Source organism: Procambarus clarkii, chromosome 86 (genome assembly GCF_040958095.1).
Source record: "Procambarus clarkii isolate CNS0578487 chromosome 86, FALCON_Pclarkii_2.0, whole genome shotgun sequence".
In the NCBI taxonomy this organism is placed as follows: Eukaryota; Metazoa; Arthropoda; class Malacostraca; order Decapoda; family Cambaridae; genus Procambarus; species Procambarus clarkii.
In genome coordinates this window covers 16804403-16824983 of record NC_091235.1, presented here as the reverse complement: position 1 = coordinate 16824983, position 20581 = coordinate 16804403, and the positions used below count along the sequence as shown (strand labels likewise).

The following is a 20581-nucleotide window of genomic DNA, read 5'->3' as shown; positions in this document are numbered from 1 at the left end:
CAGTACACCTCCAACACAGTACACCTCCAACACAGTACACCCCCCCCCACCCCCAACACAGTTCACCCCCCCCCCAACACAGTACACCCCCCCCCCCCAACACAGTACACCCCCCCCCCCCAACACAGTACACCCCCACCCCCCAACACAGTTCACCCCCCAACACAGTACACCCCCAACACAGAACACACCCCCTCCCCCCAACACAGTACACCCCCACCCCCCAACACAGTTCACCCCCCAACACAGTACACCCCCCAACACAGAACACACCCCCTCCCCCAACACAGTACACCCCCCCAACACAGTACACCCCCCTCCCCAACACAGTACACCCCCCTCCCCCAACACAGTACACCCCCCCAACACAGTACACCCCCCCCAACACAGTACACCTCCCCCAACACAGTACACCCCCCAACACAGAACACACCCCCTCCCCCCAACACAGTACACCCCCCAACACAGTACACCCCCCCCAACACAGTACACCTCCCCCAACACAGTACACCCCCCAACACAGTACACACCCCCTCCCCCCAACACAGTTACAAATACAGCAAGCAATAACACCAACAACTAAGACAGGACAGAACAAAGACAATATACTGTACCCTTGCATAACCGTCCTCCCCCACCCCTCCCCACCCCTCCCCACCCCCCCAAGTCAAAATAGAAATCTTGTTAGCTTAGGAAGAATTTATGGGGACCATGAGCATTGTCTGGACAAATAGAAGCAGGGAAGTACAGAAACAAATTAGTGAGACACACAAGTAGGGATGAAAGGAAGGCAGACTGGAAAGGTAATTGCTTAATCATTTAAGAAGTTAATTATTTTGCCTCTTGGACAGTTGAACGATTTACCTCTTGATTAATTTTCTAGCTTATCTTTTGGTTAGTTAATTGGTTGGCTTCAATAGTAAAAGCATTTCTGTGGGGGGGGGGGGGAATAGAGGGGTTGGTCCTTTCCCATTAATTTATTATCTTGATATACAGTAGTTTGATTGCATTTTTCACATTGAATTTAAAGTGTATTTTGCTAAAACAATTGGTGATTAACTAAAATAAATGGTTTTATTGCAGGATGTGTAATTGTGGACGAGGTGTGCTTAGTGCCCGAGGAGATACCTAACTATGAGGCCATCAAAAGCCTTCACTCCCAGTTGGATGATGACCACAGCGGTGACATCGATGTGGCGGAGTCGGTTGACGTAAGTTTTATACCCTCTTTTTGGGGCATAACAATGTTGGTATTCCCATAGAGGTATACCTTCTGATTTCCAATTCTTATTCTTTTGATAATTCACTTCCATTGTTTAATAATACCTTAAGAATGCCTTACTTTACTTTCTTCAGACTTGAGACCAATCAACTGCAGTAATATTCAGTACTGTGGTTCACTTGTTCTAATGAAAATTAATTTGGTTCGGATATTTGGAAGGGAAGTTCTTTGAATGATGTGAAAAATAGTCTCACCACTGTTTAAACTGGTATGTTAATTTGGTTAAGATCTAGCCAGCTGTATTTTGTTTTGCTAGGCAAATATTATATTGGTGACATCAGTGTAACAATAATGGGTGAGAAGGACATGACAATCATCTAGGTCTCTGTAAGTCTCCTAGTAGCTTATCATCATCAGTAAACGTGTTAATATAATTCTGTATTCCTGATTGATACCTGGTTGATGGGGTTCTGGGAGTTCTTCTACTCCCCAAGCCCGGCCCGAGGCCAGGCTTGACTTGTGAGAGTTTGGTCTACCAGGCTGTTGCTTGGAGCGGCCCGCAGGCCCACATACCCACACAGGGAACCCACCTCATTCCTTCTGGTAGATGGTTTATGTAGACGATGAACATTACTGCAGCAAGAATTGAATCCCTGTGGTACTTCACTAGTAACACTCCTCCAGTCAGGTATATTGTCTATGATTACTACCCTCATCTTTCTGTCAGAAAATTTCTCAGCCATGTCAGAAGTCTCCCTGTCACCCCCTTCAGCATGTTCCAGTTTCCAAAACAACCTCATGTGTGGGACTTTGTGAACCCATAGCAATGCCATCTACCTGTTTATACATGCACCCCATCAGGACTCAGGAAGGGTGCCTCTTTGGGACATGCTTTGAGTAGCTTCCTAAGTTTGCCTTTTGGGATGTCAAGGGGAAGTATAAATTGGATCCTGATAAGCTCTGTCCATCATCATCCCACTTTCGTAGGGAATTTTGCCAAACTATGTTTTTGTTTGATATTCCGTACTGATGTCAGAGATTTCGGAAGCTAAACCATACGTTTTAGTCCTAGTTCCTTCATTAGGTTTCCTGCCCACTTATCAAATGTGTCACGTCATGGTGAGGGGTCTGGGTACTGTACTGCCATGCCTCACTTTGGCTCTGCCTCTGCAGCTTCTTCCAGCACATGTGATGCTGACCCAATCTTTTTAATTTTTTTTGTTTATCTGGAATACAGTACTGTCTTGGATTTATGACTTTAACAGGTAGATAGCTCCACTACTTTGAGTGAAAAAGCATCTGTCATTGTGACTTGTTGAGTGATATTCTGTTGTCTCTTGGGTGAGTTGTTTTATATTAAAAAATTATGATTATGTAGAGTGACTAGTACTGTATAGTATACATTTGTCACATTTGCAAATAAAAGAAGACTTCAGAATTTGGTTCATATCATAGGTATATAGATTTGTATTTTTAACACAAATGTTTGGTTTTAAATATAAATGTGTTGTATATTCCATGTATACAGCATTGTATGTGTCTTTTTAAATCATAAATTGTAAAGATTCCAGGTATTTATTGTTTTTACTTTTTATCCACCAGTTTTTAAAGGAGGAGCTTCAGTATGCGAAAGGCTACGAGAAACGTCAGAAAGTCTTCCATTATAATAATGATCAGTATATATCTGTTCGAGAACTTTGGCACATATGGAAAAAATCTGAGGTGAGTTTAAAGTTTTTGTAGACAATATATAAATTTTTAATGTTTAATGCTATTTTGTAACCATTTTGCATTGCACATAAAGTTCTGTATACATTAATTGAAGAAAAGGGTGTTAGGAAGAGTATAGAAGTATATTTCGAGTAATGAATATTAATTCTCTAAATGTTGTTTTCAACATTTCTTCACCTCACTTCAGCCAAACTAAAATTATTAAAAAAAAATTCTCAGTATTAGAAATAGTGGTATATGTTTTACAATTTATTAAAATTTATATTTTATGCATATTAGGATAATGACTTAAAAAGTGCACAGGTTGAAGGTTAAGAAAGGTGTCAAGATCGTGTTAAGATCACGTGTCTCACAATCGGCCAGTTTGCTTATTTTTTATAACCCAATTTATAATGATAAAGAGTGTAAACATCCAATACTTGTACCACATTATTGTTTCTTATACTGTATCGGTTTGTGTGCAATATTTAGTACTGCCCACAATTTAGTAATGGGGGCAGGATAGTGTTTAGTACCCAGTATTTAGTACTCTTCACTTTTTAGTGTGTGGTTTGGTCAACATATTTCAGCCATGTTATTGTGACTCCTCGTCTGCATTTAGTACTGTAGTTCAATTCTGGATATTCAGGTACACAACTGGACTGTGGATCAGACTGTGGCATGGCTTGCAGAGTCTGTTGAACTTCAGCAGTACGCCAGAAACTTTTATGAAAATGCTGTCAATGGATCAGTTTTGCCGAGGTTAGTTACTCTATTTTTACTTGACCATTGAATTTCCAGGCAAACTAGCTGTTTTTTTAGTTAGCTGACTTTTATAGTATCCCAAGTGCCGTAAGCATAATCAATGCTACCACATGCTATTTCACTGTGGTTTTGGCTTGACTGCTTTTCTAATCGATAATTTTTATTTTTTATTTTTATGGATAATATTATAGCTTTTTAACTATTTTTCTGTGTTCTGAAACATTGTGATGGACAAAAATGTGATCATGACAATCCCCAATTATCAGATGTTTCTATTAAAACCTAGCAACTATCATGATTTGTGTCAATATATTGGTCTGTAAAGTAAGCTATATAATAATGACAAGAATAAAATTTCATATCTGCTTGAGTTTAAGCATGCTTCATTTCCCATTGGAAAATTTGAATGTCTGTAGTTTCCTGCATACAGTATTTGTTCACACCAAAGCTGAATATTGAAAAGTCGTAAATAAAGAACAAAAATTCCTTCACTACATGTTTTAGTCAATTTAGCGGCTCTGCCTCTTTTTTTTTCACTTCTGCAGTGCTGTTCTCAGCGTGATTTCTACCCGTTCCGAAAGAAGAAATTCAAGGTATATAGTTGAAAGGTGAATTCATAAATGCGTTAGTGAGGTTAATGTGTACTCCCTTATAATTAATTTATGATTTGCACTTTCTAACATGATGAAATTTATAAAGCCTTCATGCTCTTTCATGATACGGCTTACTTGTGCATTGCATCCATTATGTGTTTTGTATTTACGTAGAACAATCTGGTATCTTGCGTGTGGTGTTTTATATTTTATTTGACAGTGCCTTTCATTTAGATAGCTGCATGATCATTGCCATAACCTATGTGATGATGTTGCTTCTCATGTAACATGTAATATGGATTTCCTGATTACATGGTATATTTGTGTCTTTCCTCTTTCAGTTTTTTGCCGAAGAGGAGAATTATACTGTACACGAAGTATATTTGTGTAAATAAATACTTAAATTTTCAAAATGCAAGATGAGAGAGTCATTATCACATTGTTCTGAAGAATCTAGTTGAAGAATCAGACAGTTGATGTTGATGCTTATACAGTATTGTGTATCTGTGCATACATGGATGTGTATAGCCTGATGACATTTATTTGAGTGAAGGCGAGACAACTCCAAAAAATATCATAGTACAAGTGTACAATACTATATGCATATTTGAACATTAAAATATCATATGAACCTCTAATGATGTGTGGGGAAATAAATGCTAAATATATTCTTCATTGGCATTTGTCACGAAGCTGCATTATAATGATGGGCCTGCAATAGCTCATTTTTGCCAACATCTCTTTCACAAGAATTGTTTACCGAGTGCGATAAGTCTCCCCGAATGTGAAGGCAATAGTCCAGAGCCTTAGCATTAAATTACCTGCTGTTCACACTGCCATCACAGTGACATCCTACCAACTCTGATTGGCACCAGTTTTAAGCCCATTACCATTATAGCCCCCACCCCCTATATTGTGGTTACCTTTTATATAGTACAGTACTGCATATTTCCCACCTTTTGTTAAAGGTCAGACATCTATTATGTTAAAGTTCTCTTCAAGTATGTGTCATCAATTTCTTTGTTCTCCATATCAAAAGAATGCAGTTAGTGCAATTGAACTTGAGATTGTACAGACTCTGGCATTATGTCATGTTATGTTGAGTAAAATTATTTTACTTTGTGTGATTAAAAATGTTGTACATTAAAACCAGAGATCAGCTTAGTATAATTAAACATTTAAATTGCAGAATTTTTGTTAGTTAACACTGATTAATTTATCAAAAATTGTTTAGGAAATTTTTTATACTGTATAATTTAGAATATTTCAGCAAGGAAAATATAGGTAGTTTTATCTCTAAGGCTATTGAAAGTTTTTATATTTTGCAGGCTGGCAGCCAACAATGAGCAGTTTCTAACAAAAGTGCTGGGAATCAAAGACCCGAAACATCGGTCCAAGATTACCATTAAGGCTATGGATGTCGTTCTTTTTGGTCCACCTAAAGGTCAGAAACATGTATAAATTGTATTGGTTTGCTTGTGAAATAGAAAGCATTAAGATTTTGACACCAAAGATTTTCAGCATTTTGCAACTACTGTATTCCACAAAGTCAGTTTTGTGTGATTCTTACTATGCTTTTAGTTACTAATTTTTTTTATAGAAATTTACTAGTTTAGTAATTATGCACCAAAGTTAAAGAAGGTCATTAATGCCATTAACTGTTGGTGAAGGAAAATATTAGTACAGTACTAGTACTGTACTAGTACAGTACTAGTACTGTACTAGTACAGTACTAGTACTGTACTTGTCTGTACTGGATGTAGACAATTGTTGTGGGTTGTATCCTGGATAGTGAGTAAGCCTGAGTACAGGCTTCCCATCCCTGACAGCAGCAATTACTGTATATATATATATATACTCTAATAATGTAATATGATTTTATGGAAGAACTATCTGCTCTTTCAATGTTGCGGCCTTCACTGCATCAACACCTGTTCAGATGCTACCCATCATCCAAAATTTTCTTGTTTTGTTTTAATTTGGATAGTACTGTCTGAATTTGTTATGTGCCTGTATCAGCTTATGCTGACCAGTAAATGATGATCACTCAATATTTCTCTCAAATATATCCTGACAAGATTATTAAAACTGATACTTGTGCCACGAAATGTAATTACCAAAATGAAATTACCTACGCTTAGTTACAGGATGAGAGCTATGCTCGTGGTGTAAGTATGGTAGAACTGCACTACATTAGTGAATGTAGTGTATTGTAGTTCATAGGAACAGGTCTCATTCAGCAGGATAGATTAAGTCACCAACCTATATATATCTATGTATACTACAAAACAAAAAAGTGTATCAGTTAGATCTTAGGGAGGTGCACCAGACCTTTGACCCTTGCCTATCGGGAACAAGAACAAGGAAATGGCTCTCTACGAGGCAAGGGAAGCTTGTTAATCAGAGACTATCCCAAAACTAAGAAACAATATTTAGAATGCACCAGCACAATAAAACAAGCCACTGCTTTAAGAGAATTAGAAACCCTCGGGTAACAAGGTAAATGACTATTGCCATGGTGTAAACACCCCCTAACCATAATGCACTGGACCACCACCAGATGGCAGCCAGGTCACCCAGAAGTCCAAGTGGATATTCTTTGCTTTGCAGTGTTTAAAAATAAATTATCCCATTTAAGTGACAATAGAAGTGTAAAATTGTTACACTTCTCTACTTTACCAATAAACAGGATGTTTGCAATAAAAATATATGATCTTCTTCAACTTTTAATTGGATGAGTAAATATGATTTTGGCTTCATCAATTAGCAAGCAGCATGTCTTACTGCTATTTGTTTTGACAGTAGACGTTGACAGCTTTTTATATTTTGAAGATGTTTTTGTTTATTAAAAATCTCTAGTTTATATTATTTTAATGTACTGAAAGTGTACTTTTTCTGATGGTATGCTGCAGATGTTTTAAGCAAAAATTAACTTAAATTGGTGTAATGGCAGTTCATGTGATTAATAATAACTCTAAATAGACACATCAGTCCAAAAGTACACTTTTTCACACAATTTAAGTCACATTTTACTTAATTTTTCTGAATAATATGTAAACGTTAAGAATTTTCTCTCCCTGCATATGGCTGATGTCTCCTTGATGCTCGGTAAGTAATGCTTCATTAAGCATTTTCATTCACCAGGTATAAGAAGAGAGTTAATGTGATTTGCTTGTTAGAGTGAGAAAGCATGTCCAATTTTAAATTGTACTTAAATACGCAAATGTAAAATATATGCTTCAAATAAGTACTGTATTACAGTAACTATAATTGTCACCACATTCTCCTAAAATGAGAGTTCTCACAGCAACTGTTTTGTTAAACAAATCAATATATACTCACGAATCCCCCCAAAAGTTCATTTTGTATTACTATATTGGATTAATCTAAATGGTATTTTATAAAATTTGAAAGAATCTAAACTAAACTAAAGAATCTCACCTAAACTATTCCATATATGCATGTATGTAAACTATACATACATTACATTACATTACATTACATTACATTACATTACATACATACATACATACATACATACATACATACATACATACATACATACATACATACATACATACATACATACATAGTAGGCCTAGAATTGTTTAAATTTGTTTTTTCTCAGACTAAAATGAAAATTACAAAATATTAACTTTCTTGGCTCTAACAGTACATATTGGTATGGTTTACAATAGTTGCTCTAAGTATTATTATTTTAGAAGGATAGTTTGAATTATTTAGTGATTTTGCCTAGAGTTGAGTTTTCAGTGTAGTACACTATTGTATGTGTTGACTAGTCAAAATTCAGTCTTCTGTAAAAAGTAGAGTTGTGCCTGTATTTATATTTTCTACGCTTATACTGTTGTAGTAGGAACCTAATGTTCAGTGAGATGATTTCTTATTGGGAATTTTCACCTTGTACTAGAAAAAAGGGAGTACAGAATCTATATTGTGAGAGAGTGAATGCAACGGAGAATGTCGGCGAGTGTTAGTAAGTGAATGAGTGTTCTCGTCAAATTTAGATCCGTACTTCTTATTTTCTTCATACAGTATTTGATTTTTATATTTGCCTTGTTTATTAACCCCTGCACTGTGCCCCTGTTTATAGCTGACAACACGCATGGTGTGCAGAAAAAAAAATTCACTACAGTTTTTCCCTTCTAATATTGTTAAAATACATTCCCTGATCATGAGACAAATAAAATTAAAAATTGTACATACCTTGCTTTGGCTGTGATGAAGCCAGGAGGTCTCATGATGAGTCACAATTTACAAGCATTCATGGAGCATTCATGGAGCAACTCCCACGGAGTTGTAGTGAAGATACTTTTATATACAATACTGTATTTCAATGTCTGATTAGTTTTTTCTCAGTTTTTTGCAGTAATATTATTCAATAGATTATTATGTTACAAATTTGAGTAATAAAACGTGTGGAACATTGGAATGTTGAAGTGTATTCATGTCACTAATATGCACACCATATTATACTCTTAGGACAATAAAACATAGTCGTTTTGCTGTTATTACACTGCATATGCAGTTTTCATATATAACTACATTTTCATGCATCATTACAAACCATTAAGCAGTTCTGGTGAGTGTAATTATCTCGTAATCAATGATCAGAGTGCAGCCTAGCCCCTGCATGTTTTGCACGAAGTTATAACTGCACGCATTGAATGTATTATATTTTCTTCATATTCTAAAAGTTTTTACCATGGTTTTTCAAGTGTAATGATACAATAGGCTGTCAGAAATGTTATTTGTATCACAGAACATGTAGAACATAGGTACACACAGATATAGTCATGTCACAAATGTGCACTCAATATTATTTTCTTTTAACAATGAAATCAAAACAAATGTTTATTCAGGTAAAAGTACATACACACAAGATGAGTTATAAATATAATGTTGGATTTCTAGATAGAGCTAGTACATACAATGCCTAAAGCTCTAATACACACAGCATTTCATGCAAATAAAACACAGTTTTTGCTGTTGTTATGCTGTGTATGAATGTTTTATATAACTACTTTTTATACCCCATAATGAACAACTAAACAGTTCTGGTGGGTGTAGTAATCTTGTAATCTAAGCACCGCATAGTGTCACATGCTACACAGTTGCCAACGCCACCTGACACTGCAAAATGCTTCTCAATATACTCTGCATATTACTGATTTTAGCCACAACACTTTTTATCAGAATCCTTGTCACTAAATCCTGAATAGGAGTAATTTTCAAGTTCATTTTTTAAAGGAACACGCGGTTCTGTTTCATGAAGCTCAGAGGCCCAAAACCATGGCTGTATATTGTAGATGTCTGCCTTGGGTTGTGAAATTATTAAATGAGATGCTGTGGGTACAAGCTGCACAGCAGAATTGTGAACTGCTGCTGCATGCACTGGTCATGGTCACACTCTCAATACTAATGCCCTCACACCCAGGAAGGGTGCCCATGATTATTTTTCATGGATACAGATAGTACTGTATCTGTTTACTGCAGGTCTTAGGAAGTAAATATGAGCCCTATGTACTTACAGGACTTTTAAATCTTTTATGGTAGTTTAAATGGTCCCTTAGTGACTCATTTCGTGGAGTCAGAAATGCCATGGTCTTCCCTGTTTGACATGTGCATTTGAAGGGATAAATTCGGTTAATGTTCCTTAGCAACAGTATCAGTTATAATTAACAATTTCTGCTTTCAAAACTGTAAAAACCTGCTAATTTTTGCTATACAAACTGTTGATTGGTGTTAAGATCTGCAAATGGAAAGTACAGTACAGTATAATGCAATACTGTAGTTCCATATATTTTTCATTCAAAGGAATATGCTGAAACTTAAAAAATATCTTTCAACACCTTTGCCGATCTTTTCACTTTACTAAGCTTAACTAAATGTAGTAGGTATGTATGTTTTGTCTCTGTAGTATGATTCGCTAAATGATACCGTAATATAATTTAGCTTAGTATATTTGTTGATACGTACTGTATTAGAAGGGCAACAAATTCTTCCCCAAGCTTACGATTTGCCGTTTTATTTGTTTAGCCATTTACCTATATGCATGTCAACTCTCTATGAAGTGTGCTTTGTGTGCTTTCTATTTAAAGTTATGTAAAATATTTGTAGAAATTGTGTTTCTAGAATTATACAAGGTTTTGAAATGTTTTTGATGTATTTTGCCTGCACTTAGGAGTTTGAGCAATTGTCAATTATTATGAATACTTGGTGAAATCATGTAAATTTTGATAAATGTTAGCAGTTCTATTGTCCTGAGCAAACTCATAAATTCATCTAGCCAAACTATTTTTACTAGCAGGCATCTATTCTATATAATAAATATTGAAAGAAACATACCTTGCGATGATTTCGGAGCTCGACCATGCCTCCTTGCATACAAATCCTCCAGATCACTTGCTCTGGTTGTATAAACTGTTTTACTTCAGTACTGCATAAGCGCTTTAAAACATCTCATAAAAATTTTTAATTTTTCCAGTAATATTTATTGCTAAAGAATTAAGAATAACATCATACCAAAATTAGTGGTGTTTAATACACTACCCTCTCACACAAATTATTCCATCTTTCTACAGCTTCGCAGAAGATCATTTTTGTTTTGTTTTATGAAATACAGTTCTGTTTTTTGTAATCTGTACCATATTTTGATTTATAATGTTTGTAGAAATGAAGCTTGTGTCTCTGTTAATACTCGCACACACAAACTGAATGAGGAGTTAGTCTCAACATCAGAAAAAGTAGGTGTTTGAAAGGCAGATTTTCTTTAGATTTTATTCAGATTGGCTTGCAGGTAAATTGTGGTACAATTACTGGTAGCTCTACCTGTGAATTTTGTATGCCTTTATGCCTTTCCAGAACACAGAAATTGTCCAAGATAAAATTTTAGGCGTATGTTAGATGATTGCATTAAACTTGAATATCATTTTAAGCTTATAACACACAAAATCCAAAGTAGTGATTTTAAAATTAAAGAAAGAACACCACTATGCACCATAGAACTAATTGCATGGATTAATATAACTTAATGCAACCTTTTAAGATGCAGACAAATACAGTTTATCCTGTACGTTATTTCTTAAGTTGCTTTGAAAACTACTAAACACATCACTTGACTACAGTATATAAATAATAAATTCACAAATGATTCATAATAATTTATTGAAAAACAGATAGATATTCTCATACACTTGTATCATTCATGTGACATTTGATATTAACAGATACAGGAAGCCACGTGAAGGATCTCGTCCTTGTGTCACTCCTCACCCTTGCGTTAATTGGTTGCTTCAAGGCTTACCAACGCAACCGAGAGTATGAAGGACAATTAAGTGATATGCTTAGGGTAAGTTTTTATTTTGTAAGCATTTAATACAATTTTATTTAAAAATTAATATATTTGCTTATTTGAAGACTGATATATAAGAGAAATACCAAGTAGAGAGTTAAATTTATGGAAAAGTGAAGTTTATAACAAGATAAAGAGAGCATAATTACTTGGGCATTAATAGGGTGCTGAACATGTCTATGCAAATTAGAATATGAAACAATTTATATAAATTAGTATAAATTTAGGACAAGTCTGAAAATCATGTTAAGATGGCAGGGGCCAGAAGGAAACAGTGTGAGAGTTAGAGCTAGACTATTAATCACTGAAGGGAATTTATTTCGCATGGATTGCAATTTTTTTTTTGCGAACAGGACATGGAAAAGTTGCGAGAGGCGGAGGAAAATTTGCAGCAGCTGGAGCTGAAGATGAATACTAAGGTCACCACTAATGAAAACACTACAACAATGAGTGAAAGCATAAATCGTGATGAAGAAGTCCAGCAACTCAAACTTCAATTAGAGGTAAGATATAGTTTACATGTCCATTGATGGAAGTGGAGGTTATGCTGCCTCGACAGTTGAAATATCCAGGAACAGATAAGACAGGTAGCAGAGTGAATAGAAGAATATATGTTTGTCATGTCTATATATGTACAGTATATAAAAAGATTAGTAATAACAATAATAATAATAATAATTTATATATATATATATTAACCCAAATTATATATAGCTATTAATACATAGTGTTTTGGATATAACATAATGGACAAGTATTATTTTTCAATTTAGTTTCATTTTTAAATTGTTAATTACTTATATTTCAATAACTGGTCCCAATCTTACCCCGAGCTGTTGCCTTCCCACACATTGAAAGTAGAAAGGAGATAATGACAACGATAACCAAATCACACACACTAGAAAGTGAAGGGACGGCGACGTTTTGGTCCGTCCTGGACCATTCTCAAGTCGATTGTCAGCCATGTTATTGTGACTCCTCGTCTGCAAATGACGATGATGATAATTGTGACTATTTCTGATGACAGGAAGAACGTGAAAAGAATGAAATGATGAAAGAACAGATGAAACGTGGGTTAGAGGAGGCAGAGCTTGATGACCACCACTGGAGTGCACCAGTTGATCTTCAGCATTGGCTCCAACTTACATATGAGCGGGAAAGGATAGCATTTGAGAAAAAACAAGGTGCAGCCCGTGAACAGTTTACTATGGCCAGAGAATTGGTAAGAGTTGTAAATTGTCAAGATTTAAGATTAGTTTTTTACCTATTATTATTATTCACTTCCTAGGCTATGCCATTGCCCATTTACTTGGACTGGTCAGTACAACGACGGCCTCTATTTCTTGCAAGGTTGGTATTCAATCTTTGAAGGTCCAAGGGCTTTGGTACTGTTCTTTCACTTTGTCCTCATATCAAAGCTTTGATCCTGTCCTCGTATCCCTTTCAATTACTATATACAGTAGTCATATTGGTTTTGCACTTTCTCATGATAATTATCTTTACCTTGGCCAGGATATATGTTTTTAAAAATAAATCTTCCCCTATACAGTACTGTAATAGTTTTCATTTACTTATAACAAACTTTAGTTTGTCTGAGCATCTTCAGCATTATCTTTATATTCTCTCTTAATCATCTCTTGGCCATATATTATTGTGAGGTGGGTCATCCATATAAAGTACTGTACTATGGTATATAAATGTGTTATTATTGTTTTCCCCTCTCCTGTTGCTCCAATGTTTTGGGTCTGGATTTTATTTGGTAAATATACCAATCCAGTTCCCTTTCCAGCTCTTCTCACATAGGAGATTGACTGTTGGCTCAATTGAAGCCATTCCAGGCTGTCTACTGAGGTGTTGATACCAGTGTCGTCTTGCCTGACTGTATAGGAATCTGTTCTAATGAAATAAAGTATTTTGGATGTATGGGTTTGTGGTGTTGGTTTGTCTGTCATGTATATTGCTTTGTTATCAAACATTATCCTCTTATAAAACATGTAGTGTTGTATCTGTTAATTTGTCACCACCTTAACATGAACTGTTTATTATTTTAGATTAACAATAATATTTATTCTGACGTTTCACTTTGATAAGGAAATTAGAGTACTGAATGTTGTAGCTATAGTTCCAGTGTTGCTTTTAGGCCTGAAACATCTAAAGCCAAAATTAGACAAATTGACCATATATGCATGTTGAGTAATATATGATGTAATGTGAAGTGTAAATTGATACATCTTGTGTTTTCTTGGGAGAGGTAGTGTTAAATTTCCTCCTATTGTCTTGTAGTGTGAAAAACTTAACCGCCAACGCCGCAGCTTAATGGGAATGCTTGCATCTGTTCATGGCAAAATGGACAATGTAGACCAGTCTATAAGTCAAGCCAGGTCAGTAAAAAATTGTTTTGGCACAAAAGCTTGAACACACTATGCATTTCTTAATTTCTCATTTATCGTTTTCTTTTTTACTTTTCTCATTCCTATAAACCTGAGTTTAGTGATAAATATTATTCAAACACATTATTGTTGTCTAATGTTATTTTTGTACTTGTACTCTCACTATAAATTGAACAATGCAGTTTGTATATGTCAAATTTTTGGGTGGTTACATTACTACTTATCTTGAAAGTGTCCAGTAATGAGGGGGGTTTTCTCTGTTAGTAGGGTGTTACATTTCCCCTTTCAAGGAATTTAATTCCAATTTCTTTTGATATTTAATTATCTGTGAGTAGAAAGGAAGTTATCATCAGAAATAGTCAGGCACTTGAGATAGGTACTTGTAACTTATCAGCAGAAATAAAGTATGGTAAGAGTGGCTATCTTAACGTGAAAGAAAAGGCCAAATTGATTGAGAAAAGTGAATATGGCTGAGGAGTGTATACCACACTCTGCTTAGATTGGCTTTCCCAGATAAAGTTTTATCTTCAAAATGTAAGTAAGGAATATGGTTTTATCCTTTTCACTTTTCCTTTACCTTGTAGTGCTAGTATTTTTGAAATGCAATATTTATATATTTTGTATGTAAACATGTTCAGTTGCCTGAGATGCTGTGTGTTAGTGGTTTGTAAAAATGTACCTCTAAATCACCAACGTTCTTTCACAACTCATTTTACCGTTTTGTATTTATATAAATAAATAAAATTAATATGTTCCAACATTTGTGGTAAGAAAATAAAAACTCAATAAATTAAAAGAAAATCTAAGTACTGGTACATTATAACGAAAACCTTGTAACTTTGGAATGAGTCTGGTCCCTATTAGAAGCATTTTTGATCTAATAAACAAGATGCACTCTGCAAGTATTGTTTGGTAACTGAAAATTTGTTAGATAATTGTTTTCCCATTGACTGTTGAAAGTTGAGATATGTTTCAGACGCAAAATTTTCCACTCTTGAACAGCTTTTTTAACACGAGAAAAATGCATTATATTATTTTAATAAAGTAATAAAACATAAAATTCAATACATACGTAAGGTACCTTTTAATTCAGATTCGTTTTCCTGCAGAATTTTTCAAGTTAGGAAGAAATGATTTTTGAGCCAATCGAAAAATAAGTGATGACACTATAAGCTTTCTTATGATGACAGCCAGATGACAGAAGATGGGCTTTGACATAGTCTTTGAAAACCCCTAGCTTAACTTACAACTGTCAGCAGGAGGGTCATCTGCAGTTAAGACAGATGGCAAACAAACAGCTGTGGGCTGTCGGATTCCTGCTATTTCTGCCATGAGATGCATTCAACTTGTTAATTTAACATTTTGCTTGTTTGAAAATGTGTCTTAAATTCAAATTTCTCATTATAGCAAATTCTTGTGAAGATAATGATAGTTAAGGTACTTGTAACTTATTCTGTTGAGGTTACACTGCACACTGATAGGAAACCGTCTGAAAACAATTATCTACTATAAGTAGATAATATCTCTTTATATTTTGGTATACTTCAACAAATTGCAGAAAATCTGACTACAGTGATTACATAGTAGGTACATACTTTATATTTTTATTAAGCCACTGATTACACAGCATTGTGGACAAATGTGAATATAGGTAGTTGGTATAAATCGAACAAGAAACATTGGTTAAATTTGGCTGGCACACAGATTTCTTTACCAGACTCGTTTTACTAATTTCAAGTTGGTGTTGATTCCTGATAAAATCATACAGTAGTGAGACAGTGCATGCATATTTATTAAGCATAATCCACGTACCCTGTATAAATCTTAGCCCGTCTCTCTCATTGTTTTACTGAAATTAAATTCTTTGTTTCTTTATGTAGGTAATGTTGTGATGTAACCTTTTTCTTATTGCACCATATGTTATTCTGTCATACTTTGGGTCCAATTCTTTTCCTACTTTTATATCCAGCACGCAATTCTTCAGTATGTTGCTCATTGTTGCATTATATAAAAATGTCCAAGATTCATTTATTACATCTTTATTATATTTTATATAGTATTGAATTATCTTTTAGAACTATTATGGAAGAGGTAACCCAGGAACTACGAGAGAGAGAGCAGCGTTGGCGAAATATCGAAATTTTAGCAGGTTGCAGCATCACTACAAATGCTGGCATACACACACTGGAATTGATGCTTCGTCCACAAGTTAATGGTCGTCCTCACTCCACCTATGCTCCCAGTATAGGTATGGCTTAGAGGAAGTCTATAACCCTTTCATGATTGAATCTTTTGTGTTTTGTTTTGTGATGAAACCTAATGTTTTATTATACCTAGTGTCTTGCTATAAACTAGTGTGGTCTTTAGTGAATTTAATGTTTCTCAGAAATATATGTAGCATGGTCACTACCTTACCTGGTATATAGCATTTTCAGCTATATTAGAGAATTTATTTGTATGTTGTTGTCAATATGTATAACTCATTAACTCGGATACATTTGTTCTGATATTTTTTTAGTGAAGTGAACTGGCTTAAAATAATCATTTTACTTCCATATTTACTCTATGTAATACAGTACGCAGTAGAGCTACTACAGCTATACTTGATCTCAATCATCGTCGTCATGTGTATTGATCATAGAAAACATACAGTATACTACTCTATTAGTTTCACAAATAGTACATGAAATTTATGGCAAATTATGCAGCAAATTGTGTTCTGTGAGGATTAGTTTTAAGGTACAGTACTCCTCCTGTGTGTGTGTCATTTACACTTATCTCTTCCTGCAGTGCTGTTGTCATAATGCATTGTTTATTCATTTATTGAGTGAGATATATATATATATATATATATATATATATATATGCAAACAAGCCTGAATGGTCCCCAGGACTATATACAACTGAAAACTCACACCCCAGAAGTGACTCGAACCCATACTCCCACAACTGGTATGTACAGGGACGCCTTAATCCGCTTGACCATCACGACCGGACATAAGGAAGTGATAGCCGAGGCTATATGAACCACTTCCCCGCCGGCACTCGGATGGTAATCTTGGGCATAGCATTTTATCAAATCACCTCATTCTTTGGGGCACACGTGAGGAACACAAATGCAAACAAGCCTGAATGGTCCCCAGGACTATATACAACTGAAAACTCACACCCCAGAAGTGACTCGAACCCATACTCCCACAACTGGTATGTACAGGGACGCCTTAATCCGCTTGACCATCACGACCGGACATAAGGAAGTGATAGCCGAGGCTATATGAACCACTTCCCCGCCGGCACTCGGATGGTAATCTTGGGCATAGCATTTTATCAAATCACCTCATTCTTTGGGGCACACGTGAGGAACACAAATGCAAACAAGCCTGAATGGTCCCCAGGACTATATACAACTGAAAACTCACACCCCAGAAGTGACTCGAACCCATACTCCCACAACTGGTATGTACAGGGACGCCTTAATCCGCTTGACCATCACGACCGGACATAAGGAAGTGATAGCCGAGGCTATATGAACCACTTCCCCGCCGGCACTCGGATGGTAATCTTGGGCATAGCATTTTATCAAATCACCTCATTCTTTGGGGCACACGTGAGGAACACAAATGCAAACAAGCCTGAATGGTCCCCAGGACTATATACAACTGAAAACTCACACCCCAGAAGTGACTCGAACCCATAATCAACCCATGTTGATTTGATTTGATTTGATAAAATGCTATGCCCAAGATTACCATCCGAGTGCCGGCGGGGAAGTGGTTCATATAGCCTCGGCTATCACTTCCTTATGTCCGGTCGTGATGGTCAAGCGGATTAAGGCGTCCCTGTACATACCAGTTGTGGGAGTATGGGTTCGAGTCACTTCTGGGGTGTGAGTTTTCAGTTGTATATAGTCCTGGGGACCATTCAGGCTTGTTTGCATTTGTGTTCCTCACGTGTGCCCCAAAGAATGAGGTGATTTGATAAAATGCTATGCCCAAGATTACCATCCGAGTGCCGGCGGGGAAGTGGTTCATATAGCCTCGGCTATCACTTCCTTATGTCCGGTCGTGATGGTCAAGCGGATTAAGGCGTCCCTGTACATACCAGTTGTGGGAGTATGGGTTCGAGTCACTTCTGGGGTGTGAGTTTTCAGTTGTATATAGTCCTGGGGACCATTCAGGCTTGTTTGCATTTGTGTTCCTCACGTGTGCCCCAAAGAATGAGGTGATTTGATAAAATGCTATGCCCAAGATTACCATCCGAGTGCCGGCGGGGAAGTGGTTCATATAGCCTCGGCTATCACTTCCTTATGTCCGGTCGTGATGGTCAAGCGGATTAAGGCGTCCCTGTACATACCAGTTGTGGGAGTATGGGTTCGAGTCACTTCTGGGGTGTGAGTTTTCAGTTGTATATAGTCCTGGGGACCATTCAGGCTTGTTTGCATTTGTGTTCCTCACGTGTGCCCCAAAGAATGAGGTGATTTGATAAAATGCTATGCCCAAGATTACCATCCGAGTGCCGGCGGGGAAGTGGTTCATATAGCCTCGGCTATCACTTCCTTATGTCCGGTCGTGATGGTCAAGCGGATTAAGGCGTCCCTGTACATACCAGTTGTGGGAGTATGGGTTCGAGTCACTTCTGGGGTGTGAGTTTTCAGTTATATATATATATATATATATATATATATATATATATATATATATATATATATATATATATATATATATATATATATATATATATATATATATAATATATATATATATATATATATATATATATATATATATGTCGTACCTAGTAGCCAGAACTCACTTCTCAGCCTACTATGCAAGGCCCGATTTGCCTAATAAGCCAAGTTTTCATGAATTAATGTTTTTTCGTCTACCTAACCTACCTAACCTAACCTAACCTAGCTTTTTTTGGCTACCTAACCTAACCTTACCTATATATATAGGTTAGGTTAGGTTAGGTAGGGTTGGTTAGGTTCGGTCATATATCTACGTTAATTTTAACTCCAATAAAAAAAAATTGACCTCATACATAGTGAAAAGGGTAGCTTTATCATTTCATAAGAAAAAAATTATAGTAAATATATTAATTCAGGAAAACTTGGCTTATTAGGCAAATCGGGCCTTGAATAGTAGGCTGAGAAGTGAGTTCTGGCTACTAGGTACGACATATATATATATATATATATATATATATATATATATATATATATATATATATATATATATATATATATATATATATATATATATATATGTCGTACCTAGTAGCCAGAACGCACTTCTCAGCCTACTATGCAAGGCCCGATTTGCCTAATAAGCCAAGTTTTCCTGAATTAATATATTTTCTCTAATTTTTTTCTTATGAAATGATAAAGCTACCCATTTCATTATGTATGAGGTCAATTTTTTTTTATTGGAGTTAAAATTAACGTAGATATATGACCGAACCTAACCAACCCTACCTAACCTAACATAACCTATCTTTATAGGTTAGGTTAGGTTAGGTAGCCGAAAAAGTTAGGTTAGGTTAGGTTAGGTAGGTTAGGTAGTCGAGAAAACATTAATTCATGAAAACTTGGCTTAATAGGCAAATCGGGCCTTGCATAGTAGGCTGAGAAGTGCGTTCTGGCTACTAGGTACGACATGTATATATATATATATGTATATATATATATATATATATATGTATATATATATATATATATATATATATATATATATATATATATATATATATATATATATATATATATATATATATATATATATAAAATATAATATATAAAATGGTGCCCAACCACTTGAACTGGATGGTAGCGTGACGGCCTCGCTTCATGTAGGTCGGCATTCAATCCCCAACCGTCCAAGTGGTTGGGCACCATTCCTTTCCCCTCCCCTGCCCATCTCAAATCCTTATCCTTATTCCTTCCCAGTGCTGTATAGTTGTAATGGCTTGGCACTTTCCCCTGATAGTTATCTCTCTCTTGTAGTTGTACTACAATAGGGACTTCATTGAGACGACATCCCAACTTTCATTGACCATATTGTTATGTTTCATTATTTGGATTGTAGAATGATAAACTGATGATAATGCTTTGATAGTATAGTTATTTGTAAGTAGCTGGATAGCATTTTGTAGCGATTAGTAATTTGTTTCAGTTTTAACATTACCATAAACTTTTGACACTTCATGAATGTGCTTTGATGATGAGGGTTTATCTTTGTATAAATAATCACCATCACATATTAGTTTTGCTTTCTGCTACACATTCCACGAGACAACATTCAAAAAGAATTACAGTGTCAACTTATGTAGTAATAACAATTGTAGATGAAATTTGATCAACGTGCATGAAGGTTGGCTTCATTTTGTATATGTTTGGAGCAGTTTTATATATATATATTGTACTTGAACTTATTTATTATATTTTTACTCAATGTTTATATAGAAGATTTTGCAAATTAATTGTTTTTGTTGAGTTACAATATGATCTATTAAATTTAAATTTTATATTTGT

At 35.6% G+C, this 20581-nt stretch overlaps 1 protein-coding gene across 24 annotated transcripts in view; it reads left to right on the top strand.

Moving 5' to 3' along the window:
* The window catches only part of Stim (stromal interaction molecule), a 135517-nt gene that overhangs the window by 82578 nt on the left and 32358 nt on the right, over positions 1-20581 (top strand). For 8 of the 24 annotated variants that reach the window (XM_045757904.2, XM_045757823.2, XM_045757896.2 and 5 more), the window contains exons 2-11: positions 1084-1211; positions 2825-2944; positions 3582-3694; positions 4243-4305; positions 5619-5734; positions 11538-11659; positions 12016-12165; positions 12690-12884; positions 13946-14043; positions 16110-16300. In XM_045757904.2, coding sequence (XP_045613860.1) covers positions 1084-1211; positions 2825-2944; positions 3582-3694; positions 4243-4305; positions 5619-5734; positions 11538-11659; positions 12016-12165; positions 12690-12884; positions 13946-14043; positions 16110-16300 — 1296 coding nt within the window. The remainder of the gene's footprint in view (positions 1-1083; positions 1212-2824; positions 2945-3581; positions 3695-4242; positions 4306-5618; positions 5735-11537; positions 11660-12015; positions 12166-12689; positions 12885-13945; positions 14044-16109; positions 16301-20581) is intronic. The other 16 variants (XM_045757882.2, XM_045757845.2, XM_069317165.1 and 13 more) reach the window with 8 other exon arrangements.